Source organism: Balaenoptera ricei, chromosome 10 (assembly GCF_028023285.1).
Source record: "Balaenoptera ricei isolate mBalRic1 chromosome 10, mBalRic1.hap2, whole genome shotgun sequence".
NCBI lineage: Eukaryota > Metazoa > Chordata > Mammalia > Artiodactyla > Balaenopteridae > Balaenoptera > Balaenoptera ricei.
Window position 1 is genome coordinate 16127529 of NC_082648.1, and position 14241 is coordinate 16141769.

The window sequence follows — 14241 nt, forward strand, 5'->3', positions numbered from 1 at the left end:
GGCCACTCTTCATCACAGTGCGCAGGCCTCTCACTGTCGCGGCCTCTCTTGTTGCGGAGCACAAGCTCCAGATGCGCAGGCTCAGTAGTCATGGCTCACGGGCCCAGCTGCTCCGCGGCATGTGGGATCCTCCTGGACCAGGGCTCGAACCCGTGTCCCCTGCATTGGCAGGCAGATTCTCAACCACTGCGCCACCAGGGAAGCCCCCATGAGTTTTTTTTTAATTGAAGTATAGTTGATTTACAATATTGTGTTAGTATCATGTGTACAGCAGTGATTCAGCCATATATATATACATACATACACACACACACGTATATTTTTTCAGATTATATTCCATTATAGGATATGACAAGATATTGAATATAATTCCCTGTGCTATACAGTAAATCCTAGTTTCTTATCTGTTTTACATATAGTATTTTGTATCTGTTAATCCCATACTTCTAATTTGTTCCCCCTTCCCTCCCTCTCCCCTTTGATAACCGTAAGTTTGATTTCTATTATTATTGTTCTTTTTTAGTAAGATGTGGTCGGTCACCAGACCCTGAGTGTGGCATTAGGGATAATTTGTTCATTTACTTAAATATTGAGCACCTACATGTGCCAGGTACTAATGATACAGCAGTGAACAAAACAGACTAAAACAAAACAAGAAACCATGCCTACACTCTAGTGGAAGAGACATGATACACAAGATAAACTAGTAAAATTAAAAACTTAAAAGGAAGTGAGGGTGTGAGCCATTCAGTTATTAGGGGGATGAGCATCATAGCCAGAGGGAAAATCAAGCATAAGATCCTCAAGTGGGGACATGCAAGTATGTCTGAAAAGCCGTGAGGAGGCCAGTGTGGCTGGAGGAAACAAGTGAGGCAGAGAGAGTAGGAGCAGTCGGAGAGGCAATGGGGAGAGTCTTGTTGGGCTGAGACATTGGCTTTTGTTCTGCGTGTGTTGGGAAACCATTGGAGGAGTTTGAGTAGCCATACTCTGTTGTGATTTCTTTTAAATAAAATTTTTATTGAGATATAATAAATACAGACTCACCCATTTAAAGTATACAAGGTAATTCCCTGGCGGTCCAGTGGCTCTCACTGCCGGGCCTGGGTTCTGTCCCTGGTCAGGGAACTAAGATCCTGCAAGCCACGCAGCACGGCCAAAAAAATACATATGCAATTCTGTGAGTTTTGACGGTTGTACTTAACCTGTGAAACCAGCACACCACCACAGTTGAGCTGTAGAACAGTCCTGTCACGCAGAACATTCCCGGTGTAGCTTTTTCATCTCGGCCTCTGCCCTCTGCCTTAAGAGAACTCACTGATCTCTTTCCTCTCATGTAGGTTTTAATGTGCTCACTCTGGTTTCTGTATTGAGAACAGATTGTAGGTCAGGGTTGGGGAGAGAAGGGATCAGTCTTTTCAGTATCTCAGGTGAGAAAAGACCAGAATGGTTGCAGTGGAGATACTAAGAAGGGTTAGATTCTGGATATCTTTTGAAAGTGGTATTGACAAGAATTATGGATGGATCAGATGTCAGGTGTGATAACGAGAAGAAAGGATGACTCCAGTGTCTTTGGCCTGGGCAGCTAGCCAAAAGGATGGAGCTGCCGTATAATAGAGGCTGTGAGGTGAGCAGGTTCGGGGAGAGGGGAGTATCAAGAGCCGTAATTCAGCACGTTCTATAGAACATCCAGTGCTTCTGTCGTGTAGGCAGAAGGGTGTAAGAGTTTGAGCTTAGAGGAGAGGTGTGGCTACAGATAAGGATAGAACTTTCTAGCGTATTAGTGTTATTTAAAGGTATCAGACTGGATAAGATCACCTAGGAAGTATTAAATAGAAAAGAGAAGAAATCAAAGGACTGAGGTTTGGGGCCTATCAACATTTAATGATTTAAAGAACAATAAATCTGATGAAATAATGGTCTAGTAATGAACAAGTATCTCTACATGTTAGGGAGTAGAGGTGATGATGATAAATAAGGTTGTGTTTTAAAAAATGAAGCATCAGCTTCATGCTTTCATTAGAGCAGCTCTTTGGATGAAATCTTAGGCTCACCATGGGAGGAGTAAAGATGATCAAAAAAATGAAGGAACTAGAAATGTGGTATTAGGAGTCTGGAAGAAAACTTAAAATTTACTCAGAGTGAAAATAGTCTGAAGATGAAAATAAGTTTTCGAGCCGTAGAAAACATCTGAGAGGATTTAAGAACATGATTGATTACCTATGTTTATCATAAATTTTAAAAACCTAGGAATAAGAGTGATTCACACCCCCAAGCGACACTGGGGTGGCAGAGGTACCTTGACTGAGAAAAAGTCACAAAGGTGTAGTATAATCTGAAGAATGCTTTTTCCTGGGGGAAGTGGAAGGAAGAAACATCCCTAATGGGAAAAGGTCTTCCTTGGAGCTAGGTGAGGAAGTTCTCTAAGGTTCCATGAGTAGGACTGGAAAGGTTGCTGGAGGCAGTTTGTGTTAAACAGTAGTCAGAGATGTTCAGTACTAACTGCAAATGTAAGTTTCCTAGTTACCAAATTAACTTTTATAGGAAATAACCATATTTATAGTGAAAAGATTTGCATAAAAATATTTATGTGGGGTACTATGCTGTGCAGTTCGCCTAATTTGTCTTCTTTAATTGAAACATTTTCTTTTGAGCCGTCTCCAGAAGAGGTCAGCAGAATCCTAGTTACCAGTCAGTTGGCTTGCTGTACTTGGTTGCATTGCATTATTTTTATATCTTACTTCTTTGTAGAGATATTTTGTTTTAGCATCTGCAGATCTGTCTTTGAGCTTTTTAATTGATTCCATTACCGAGTCTAGAATTAGGGTACTTAACTATAGGTTTTTAAATAATGGGGCTAGAAACTGTTTTATATTTGTATGAACTGCTGTTTTTACTTCTAATATGTTTTGAGGATGACACATAACATTATTTTGTGAGGCTGTTTGGAACTTAAACTTGGTAAAAATATTGAGATTTAGATTATTAAAACACTAAAGAGCTAATTTGGTTAATATTGGCAGTTCTAAGAGTTAATAAAATACCATTTTGATCGATTTTTAAAAATCATTACCTTAGTTTTCTGAATCTGGTTATGAGTGACAAGCATATTGTTTTTACTACACTTATATAGGTCTTTATGTTGTGGTTGATCCACACTTTAACTTAGGTAGATTCCTAACTGAACTGAACACTGATTGGTTAATGTTTCATTTAAATTAACGGAAATCAACCAACAAACAGAAAACTCCCGAGCAAACGACAAATACCTTAATCCTAAAAAGGAGACCTCTCCCTTTCTAGCATTATTTTTTCTTTACTGTTCATTTGCTCTTTAAAAGTATTGCAGCCAGTATGGATTCTTGGTTGGCAGTCTGGCTCAGCTAAAGACTTTGTAGATAGTAAAATAAATAGCATTTTCAAAGATAATATGGTTTGGCTATAATATTTTGGCTGGATAATATTTGGCTGTACAAAGCTACTTCAGTTCCTTTTTTCTTTTTCTTTTGTGAAAATATATGATCAAAGGTGGGAAATTGCTACAAACCAGGGCAGAACAAGATGTTGTGGTGGTAATATCTGGTCCAGGACATGAAAACTTAAGTTCTTGATTAGGACCAAAAGTGTTTTTTGAACATATTAAAATGATCTTTTATAAATAGTTTTATGATTTCTTTTATATCATTACTAGGTAATAGCTAAGAGAAAAGAGGATTCTGGAAAGATAAAACTTTTGCTTCATTGGATGCCTGAAGACATGTAAGTATTTGGAATACTATATATATAACTAATAAACTGATCAGTCTTATTTTTATTAAAATCTTATACTCAAAAATTACTTAAGCTATTGGGTTCAAAATAAAAGACTTAACAGAAATGAAGCCACAAAACACTTTGAGGTCATCAGCATTAAAAAGATAATCTGTAAAAGCTCTTACGAGTAACTGGCTCAAGGTATAAGCTTTAAAACTAGCTTTTAAAATTGTTTTTAATGTAAGCTGTTAAAGCAATTTTTAATCATTTTTAGGATGTGATTATTTTTAGAATTTTTAATGACCCTCAAGTAGGATAGGGTGCAAGCAACCTTAGTTGTGCCTTTGTTTGAATCATTTATTTTAAAAATTTCTAAACATTTTCCAGCACACAATTAATGATATTTTATAGAAAAAAACAATTGGTCAGTTTTCCAGGAGTGTTAAATTTTTCTTTTGAGTTTTAGTACCCTTTTATTAGAGCAATTCTGGCCCAAATGCTCCTTAATTTAATTGCATGCTCCATTTTCCTTTTATTCTCAAAAATAATTTTTTTTGTCGTTGCAAAAGGTAATGAAGATGTATCAGAGAAATCTTATCAGCATCAAGAATAGAATAAATTCAAATGAGTGGAATCTCATTAAAAATTAATAATATGTGGTTAACACTTGTTATTAAATATTTTTCTGTAATATTGTTTCCCAGACTCCAATCTAAAGAGATGTTAATGAATCTGATATGAATTAAGAGCTTTAAAAATAGATTTGGAAGATTACAATGCATGTTAGCATATTGAAGTAAAGAAATCTCTTCAGCTTTTTTTTTTTTTTTTTTTTTTAAATATTTATTTATTTATTTATTTGGCTGCACCAGGTCTTAGCTGCAGTAGGCGGGCTCCTTAGTTGTGGCATGTGAACTTTTAGTAGCAGCATGCATGTGGGCTCCAGTTCCCCGACCAGGGATCAAACCCGGACCCCCTGCACTGGGAGCGTGGAGTCCTATCCACTGCGCCACCAGGGAAGTCCCATCTTTAGCTTTTTAAAAATCCTGTGATTGTCAAACTTCTATTAGGGTAGAACATGTTTTCCACTTCCTTTTACCCCCGCCCCTTACAGGTCTTAGGGAAATGCTAGTCTAAAATATTTTGAAATAGCGCGTAAAATTTATTTAATGAACTCTTTTTTACTGAACATTAAAGTTACCCATTTTTCTCTACTGTTAAAAAAAGAGACATTAAAGTGACTTTATTTACAAAGTATGCAAAATGTTATGGGTTTTGATAGGCATCGCCTTCCCGAAAGTTTGTACCAATTTCTGATCTCATCTACTGCATTAGAGAGCTTATTTCCCTGGCTTATTATCAACACTGGCTATTGGCATTCTTACATTTTTCATTTCTTCGATTATGAGCAAGATAATTTAAAAACTGTATCTTTGGTGAATTAATGGTTTGTGACCTTTGTCTCTCTTGTTCCTTTTTACCTAATGAGTGTTCACTTGTTTCATACTGATTTGTAAGAGCCCTTTTTATATTAAGTTTATAAACAGTTCCTTTAAAAAATATCATATTCAAATATCTGTATTCTTAGTATTTTGGAAATCAATCAATCCAAATATCAGAATCATTTTATTTGAATTTTTCTATAGGATTAAATTTTTTTAAATTCAGGATTTTGGTTATATGTGCTTTTTTTTAAAGTGGAAATTAATCTGGTGGGGATTTTATTTCTTATTTCTTCAGAAAGAAACTAGGTATCAGATTTTCATCAAGTTAAGCTCAGATATAGTTCCACTTAGCAAACTAAAAGACAGTGTGTTCTAATATTTGTTTCTAAGTTTGATGTGGCTTTGCCATCAAAAATTCATAATTCATTTCCAGATTTATGCCTAAAATTTCACCTTGCCGTTTTTCAGCTGGGACTCTACATCCCACTACTTAGATCACTGAGTTTCCTTGGCATCTGAGAAGCTCGTTAACCTAGGTGCCTCAGTCAGACTAGCAGAAAAAGCTGGGTAATGTGAAGGGTAAATTTAAAATTAATGTTATTTTATATATGACTTGTTTTTTTAATTCATAGTCTGCCTGACGTGTGGGTGAATGAAAGTGAACGACATCAGTTAAAAACTAAAGTAGTTCATTTATCAAAGCTACCCAAAGATACTGCCTTGCTTTTGGACCCAAACATATACAGGTAATTTAATTCTTGCTTTGATGTTTTATTTTTTTGAATTGTAATCTTAAATCTTCTTAAATTTTGGATATAAAGTTAGGACTTAATTTTTAAGTACTGAATTTCAGTATCAAGCATATCTTGCTTTTCTGGAGTTTCATGTATGGAAATTACATCACAACGATTTATAAATTGTAGACTAGAAGGGTAATATTTTGGTAAAGTTTATATGCCAGGTTAATTCCAAATTTACCTTAAGTAGCTTAAATTGTGATATACATAGTATTTTGAAAATAAGTTCCTTTTGTTTAAGTAGGTAATTCTTTTTTATAATATCAGACGTGTTGACCTGGGAATATATCGCATGTGCCCTTAATACCATTAATGGTTGAAGTTCTTAAACTTGTACTCTCGCCAAACTTTTCAAAAGAGCATTTTAAATATTACTGTGTTTTTATTTAAGAGGTAGCTCGGAGTGTTCACGTTTCTAACAATTTTCTGATCTGACCTTTGTTTTAGTGTGCTGTGCATATGAAGGTATAGGGGGGGAAGGAGAAGAGACCAACATTTCTGGCTATGTGCTGAGTCACTGTGCTAGGTGCTTTACATATACTTCATCCTCACAGCAGTCCTGTGAAGTAGGTGTTCCTATGTCTGTTTTACAGATTGGAAATCTGAGGCAAGAGGTTAAGTAGCTTAAATCTGAGGCAAGAGGTTACACAACTAGGATGTGGCTGAACTCCATACTGCCTCTATCCACATGACATATACTAGGGTGATTAAAAAAGTGGTGAAAATGTTTAAAAGGCACTCTTAATGAGTGAACTTTATATATTTTAAAAAGGAATTCTAGTTTAGTATATATTTTATATAGCAATAGGTTGGGTAAGAGTAAGATGACATAATAATTGATAATCTCAAATGTGAATTTCAGCTATTGTAAAGGTACTATGTCTTATGCCAAATTTTGAAACAATTAAATACTTTGAAGGTTTTGTTCATGCCATGACTCAACTTTTTGGAATGTGAAACATCTTCTGAGAATGAAATTCTCACATAATGGGCCTTGCTGTGTGTGGAAACATTGAGACTCTTCCAAACTTTTAAAGCATCTTTTGGTGAAGGTCCTTAATATAATGAAAACTTGTTTTTTGTGGGATGAGCTAGGTTAGCAAGAAATTAACTAGCAGAGAGAATAGTGAAATGACCTTAAAGGAAAAGATTGAGGGACATTCACTACCAAAAATATGAGAGTTATGATTTACCTTTCTCTTTATAAAGAAAAATAATTGAATATTCTTTATTAGCACCTTATTTAGGGTTTATTTCTGCTTATTCTTTGAAGGGAGTGATTAAAATTTGCATTCGAAAAGAGTGGTATTTGGGGAGAGCCAAGACTGGTAGTAAACATGCCTTAAGCAGTGAGTTGACAAAGGGGCATGAATCTTAATTATAAGATTGAGACTAACTTCTGTGTGTCTGCCCTGCATTCTACTTCCCACTCTCTAAGGGTCTTCCTTTTTCACAGAATCAGCTTATTTTTGCTGTTCTTATGCTATATAGGAAGCAATTAAGATATTTTGGTGAAAGTGACAAATAAAAATCATTCAAGCTCAGAACTGATGTCCAGAAGTACATAGGACTTGCATCACCTGTTTTCAGGGTATAATTCTGCAATTATTACTGATTTCTGGAGTAATGAAGATGTTCTTAAGATATATTTGGTGCTTCTGTGGTGTTAATTTTCTTTAGCTGTAATCCACCCTCCACCCCATCTTAACATTTAATCTTGAGTCTGAACTTTCATGCTTCTACTATTGTGGAAATTAGAATCAAGTCTACTCTAAAGTGGTACAGAGTCCTAGAACCCACTACATTTGCCATGGTGTAACATCTTAGCAATGCCTGGATTTTGACTGGGAAAACTTGTGAAATTAAGAGGGGAAAAAGCAATTATTCTAATTTGTTTCAGGAGAAATAACTTACAGCTTATGCACATCTCAAAATGAAAGCATGACAAACCTTCCAAAAATATATTAACTTCAAAATGAGAGTAAAAAGGACATATTTATTTGAGGTTTAAACATTAGTTTTAAAGTATGGTTAAAATGTATGTGTTAAACATGAGATTCTTTTTTAGAAACACATTATCAGGCTACATAAAAAGGATTTCTTAACAAGCTACATATATTATGTAACTAAATTTATATCCATCATGTGAATGCTTTGGAAATAAATTTTCATGGTGATCAGTGATCATCACATTGCCTATTTCTTATACATATTTGTATTTTTGAAGCACTTAATGTGTTTTTCATTCAATTGAATAAAAGAATACTCCTTTTTCTCTTTTTCTAGAACAATGCCGCAGAAGAGGTTGAAGAGGTAAAAAATAAATAAATACATAAAAAGCAAACAAGCGGGGACACCTGCAGTCTTAGTCACTGACAATGGGTTTAGTAAAAGTTGCACATTAGAGTCAACCCCCTTCCTTCTTTTTTCCTTAAATCCAGTATTTAGAATAATATTTATGCTTAGTGTAAACATTCTGTGAATGAAGTAGGCTCTTCTGTGGAATATATTAATATATTACTGTATATCCACATTTTCATGGAATGGTACTGTGGGAGACTGAGCAAACACTCTTCTGGCAACTTAGTAGAACAGCTTCTTAAAGGCTTTGCATGCTTGCTGCTTTAAGCTGCCTTTTTTTTTTTTTCTTTTTTTTTTTTTTTTTAAAAACCCTTTAGTGATTACAGTAGTTTATATTGAAAAGAAAACCAATTACAACATGTGCCCTTAAAAATACCAAAAGCACTGTAAGGATATTTGTCTTGACAGTGTCTATTGATTTGAAGTCATGTAAGGAAATATTTAGACAATGAAAATTATCAAAAGATAATTTACCTTTCAACTATGATAAATAGATGTGATTGGTTGCCATTTGTGTTCTTTTGCAGAACTCTGATAAGAAAAGTGTTCAATTTGTATTTAAGCAAACAGTGAACGACATTTGCAATCAACTAAAAATTCGTCTATCGAATTAGGGCTGAAAATTTCTGTTAAAGAGTGTTGCAGTATGTCTGGTGGCTCCCCTTTCAGGACTAGGGTTTTCTCATGGAGTACAGTATGTTAATATTTACCTATATAACTAATCTGTTAACGGTTTTTGAAAAACCTTTATTTCAAATTATTTGAATAATCCTCATATTTTCATTTTAACCTATATAAGCCTCTAATTTTTTTTTTTCTGAGGAAAGCATTTGGTTTATGAGTTGTTTTTTCTTAACATAAGAAAAACTGTATTTTTTTTTTAAAGTATCTTCAAACTGAATCCTTTATGCACCAAAGTTGGTTTTGAAAAGGAAAATAAAATCACTTTCTTGCTTGGTAAGCAAGAAGCCATATGGATTTTTTTTTTAACTTACAGAAATGGAAATATGTGTAACTTGTTAGTATTGTATCAAACAAATGTTGCATAGAGATAATAGAACATTGCTTGTAAATAATTCAGCAGATTTGTAATATATTTTTATATTATGAAATGTACTGTAGATGTTTTTCTAGAGGCATGAAAAGTTAAATGTATATATTATGAGTAGAGATAATATTGAAGGATATTGTAATTCACTAGTGCTGCCAGAGGAATTGTTAATAAAGCACCTTCTTTAACAATAAATGTCTTTTGCAGACTTAAGGGACTGTGTACTACTGTTAATATCTGTAAGAACAAAACACATTGAACATCCTTCCAGAAAGTCTTTGGGGGAGGACCTATACCCATAATAGAATTATGGCACTCATTTCTGACAGTGACCGTGAAATCAATTATTTCCTTACTGTTGGAAGGACATATTGTAAAGTATGTGGTTATATGCAGTCAAACTGCAGAAAATACTCCTGATTAAGGAGTTTTCACTTTACTACAGTGATATAAAAACCAGCAGTTTTTACACTAAAATTTTTTAAAGAAAGAATAGACAAAAATATAGAATTAATAAGCCTTTTGGTTCCAAAATGGGAAAGGTTCCATGATATATAAGTCATTTCTCATTTACTTTAAAAAATTTAAAAAAAATAATAAAAATTATGGGAGACTTTATTCGTTAACAATGGGGTAAAGAGCTATATACATGAAGTGAGTCATATAAAATTAAATGAAGTGCAAATAAAAGCACTGCTTCTATAAGACATTCTGGAATGGTTGTTTAATAAGGGTATTATTCATATGACTTGTAGCAAATGTGATTTTATTTTTAAAAAGAAGAAAAGCAGTGTGTTTTCTTACTATTTTTTTGTTTTCTTTTGCTTAAGCACTTCATCAGTTGCTTTATTCTGTATCTACGAAGTAATCTGCAATCTCCTTTGTTCTTTTTAAATTTTGATTTGTTATAAAATTGCCAAATAGAAGTGTTTCAGATATATAGTTTGTACCTGTATTTTTATTTTATTGCCTCATGTTCTTGTAAGTCATTCTTAATTGACCGATGATTGTAGACCTTGCCTGAGTATTTTTTCTAATAAAACAAAGCAAATCACATTTAGTTTCAAAATTGTAACAATTCAATTAAATTTTAAAACATCTAAAATATACATCTATTTTCTTCAGGGGCACAGCGAATAGATTAGTTTTCCCATTGTGTAGAAATACTAAGATATCCAAACCAAATTTCATGGTTATTGATTAGCCTCTGAGTACTCAGTCACTCAAGATACTCTGCTGCTTATCTGACTTTGTTCTGATACTACTTACACACCAAAAAGAATATTGAATCAAAATGAAATAGTTTTATAACTTGTATGTATACATATATACACACATGCAATTATGATTGGGAAACAAGTGTGGAAATTTTTATTTTATAGTGTTCATTTAGTGATAGCTATCCATCTATATTATTCTTCCTACCCCTGTGGCCCCCCCTGCCCCCCAATATATGACATATTGGTAATATGGCACCTGAAATAATTAGTCTCTTATTCAAAATCCACTGTCTTTTCAGCAGCAGGCAAAACTGCAGCTCACAGGCATACCCATTCATTTACTTGTGACTGCTTTCTCCCTGTTGTGGCAGAGCTGAGTAGTGACACTTTATTGCCTGCAAACTTAAAATACTTACTGTCTCACCTTTTAAGGAAAAATTTACCAATCCCTGGTTATAGTTGATAAGTTTTTCTGAAAAATAAAGCTCGACCGCACAACTTATATTTTAATATGATAGTATTATCTTGGTAATAAGCACATTAAATTTCAGTGAGCTGTTTAATATACATCAGAGTAAATATTGCCATATTAGGTACATGCAACAAATGATGGGGTTTTTTTTTAACTTTTACATTGGAGTTCTTAATAGTTACTAACATTTCGCCGTTTGTTTTTGTATTTTGTTTTGTTTTACTAAATAGGACTAAATGAGATTTTGTAAATCAGATCATGTTTAAATCATACGGCACATCTGCTCTATCTGAAAGAATCTTGGAAGTGGAAAATACTGTAAAATTTAAAGTTGTTTATTTTTCTAATAAACTTACTTTTTCATATATAAATCTTCCCTAAAGTGGACACACATTACCTCTGAATTTCAGATGAAAGGAAATTAAGATGGACAGTAATTGACTCTCAATGCGTATTTTAAGATTTGTTTTACTCTCACTTGAAAGCATTGATAATCACGTCAGTAAACCTTTGTGAAACTTTTTTCCCTTTCACACCTTAATAAAGTGTTTTAAATATGCAAGTACTCTTAAAAGGATAGAATTTGCCACAGTTATTTAAGACCTCTTTTATTGTTGGATGTTTGAATTCTTTTTTTTAATACTGTATGGTTAATAAAAGTGTTAGCTATTTGAATAAAATATAAAAATGGGAAAATATGGTTGAAGTCTTTAAAATAGTTGATGGGGGGGCTTTTTATATGGTTACAACTATTTCTTTCTTTTTAAGTCTTTAATACCTCTGCATAAGTTCTCTAAAAGACAAAGAGAAATTCTTAGTTTAGGTAGATTCTCAATTTGAAAAACTGATATCTGTATAACAAGGCCTAGGGTTGCAGACCTACAAAGAGATGCTTATATATATAGTCTTTATTAAAAAGGAAGTTGAATCATATATGTCATTTGAATGTCTTGGGGGTTTGTTTTTTTTTTTTTTTTTTGAGAGAAGTGGCACTTTTTTGGGTTTCAATGAAAAATATTTTTCTATTCTAAAAATGTATAAAGTATTTCTTAAAAGGTAAGATTTTTAAAGAAAACGTCTTACATATTTTTCTTTTTTAATTATTAAAGAATCTGACCTAGTGGAGAATGTTTTGCAATTCCAACACTATAGCTTTAATATAAATAAGGTCTAAGGATTTTTATTTTAAGGGTTAGAGTATTTTGTCGTTTCTAATGGTATGAGCTTCAGTAGCCTTAAAGAATGTGACAAAATGATGTATTATTTTAAATTAAAATTTTTTTAAAAATGTTTACATAGTCCAGTTCATTCTCTGAATCAGATTTGCCTGGTATATAACACATGGTTCTATTACTCTGAAAATTAAAAAGGACTTGTAACCAGAGCAGGAATTGCAACCCATATATTTTTCTAGGTCAGTAATCTTTCTGCTATACCAAACAGCTTTTCACAGCGTGAGAGAGGAAATAAATGTGCGTTGTAATACCACTACAAATTTGTTTTCAGTGTTTCTGCCATAGCTAGTCCCTAGCATGATGCATGGTACAAAATTAGTCTCTGAAATATTTGTTGAATGAGTATTGTAGGTGAATACTTGTTAAAGAAAGGTATTTTGGAGAGTACTGGTTGAAACAACCTGGCTTAAACCACACTCTGTGATAATATTTAACTTTATATATGAACTTATAAAGGGAACTATATTTCAGTTTGTCTGAACATTCTCAATGGAAAGAATTATTGATGTTATATTTTTACATAACTCAGTTGTAATGTAAGTAGTTTTAGTTTGTTTAATTTTGTTAAAAATGTCCTCAATCATGTTTTTGTAGAGGCCCCTCTCCCTTTTTAATTGAAGTATAGTTGATTTACAATGTTGTGTTAGTTTCTGGTGTACAGCAAAGTGATTCATATACACACACACACACACATATTTGTAGAGCCCATTTTTAAAATAATTAAGACCTCAGTTATATTTATGATATGAATAACATGTTTTGAAGTAACAACACTATTTTAAAGGAGTTACCCAGTATTTGATTACTTTATCTTATTGTTTTCATCTCACAGCATTGTCACCCAAAGGACCTTTTTTCCCTCTTCAGTATTTATAAGATTCTGCTAACGGAAAAGTTAAATTTTATAAATCTTACAAATTTATTATGAAATTGCCAAGGATTTATATGTTCCTGTTAAAACCATTTCAGAAATTCATTTATATTTGGATGACTAATAAGTCTCATATAAGATTATTACATGTTTGAGGGATTTTTCCTTTTAGAGAAGTAAAGTTTTTTGGGGTGAGTGTGTAGCTAGGGAAGAATAATAGATTGTAAAAGGTGAGCATTGTGAGCATTTACTCTTGATAGCTGGGCCCAGTTTAAGTAGTTTAGCATAAACATCATTGAGCGTTGCGTAAGAGTAGGTCAGAAGATTCCCAGCTCATGTCTTCTTTTTTAAAACTTGAGGTAACGTTGGTTTATAACATTATATGTTGACTTCTGTGTACACTGCAGTGTTCTCACCATCAGAAGTTTAGTTTCCATCTGTCCATCACCATACCAGTTGACTCTCTTGGCCCATTTTATTCTCCCACACACTCCCCCTTCCCTTCTAGTAACCACTGCTGTCTCTCTGTATCTGTGTGTTTGTTTGGTTTTCTTCATTTATTTTTATATTCCACATATGAGTGAAATCTTACAGTATTTGCTTTTCTCCATCTGACTTATCTTCACATAATACCCTCAAGTTCCTTAACGGATTGTTGCAAATGGCAAGATTTCATCTTTTTTTTTTAATGACTGAGGAGTATTCCATTTCGTGTGTGTGTGTGTGTATGTGTGCATATATATATACACACATGCACACACACCACATCTTCTTTATCTATTCATCTTTCAGTGGGCACTTAGGTTGGTTCCATGTCTAGGATATTGTAGATGATGCTGCTATGAATATAGGGGTGCATATATCTTTCTGAATGAGTGTTTTCATATTCTTCGGATAAATACCCACGAGTGGGATAGCTGGATTATATGGTAATTTAATTTTTTAAATTTTTGAGGAATCTGCATAGTTTTCCATAGTGGCTGCACCATTTTGCATTCCCACCAACAGTGTCCAAGGGTTCCCTTTTCTCCATATGCTC

The 14241-nt window shown here is 33.4% G+C and overlaps 1 protein-coding gene across 1 annotated transcript in view; it reads left to right on the forward strand.

Annotated features, from left to right (window-relative positions):
- Window positions 1-11467, forward strand: part of AEBP2 (AE binding protein 2) — a 58785-nt gene extending 47318 nt beyond the window's left edge. Inside the window, exons 6-9 of the mRNA XM_059935404.1 lie at window positions 3689-3756; window positions 5828-5941; window positions 8279-8305; window positions 8881-11467. Of these exons, the coding sequence (XP_059791387.1) occupies window positions 3689-3756; window positions 5828-5941; window positions 8279-8305; window positions 8881-8926 (255 nt within the window). The 3' untranslated portion in view covers window positions 8927-11467. The remainder of the gene's footprint in view (window positions 1-3688; window positions 3757-5827; window positions 5942-8278; window positions 8306-8880) is intronic.
- The last annotated feature ends 2774 nt before the right edge of the window (window positions 11468-14241 follow it).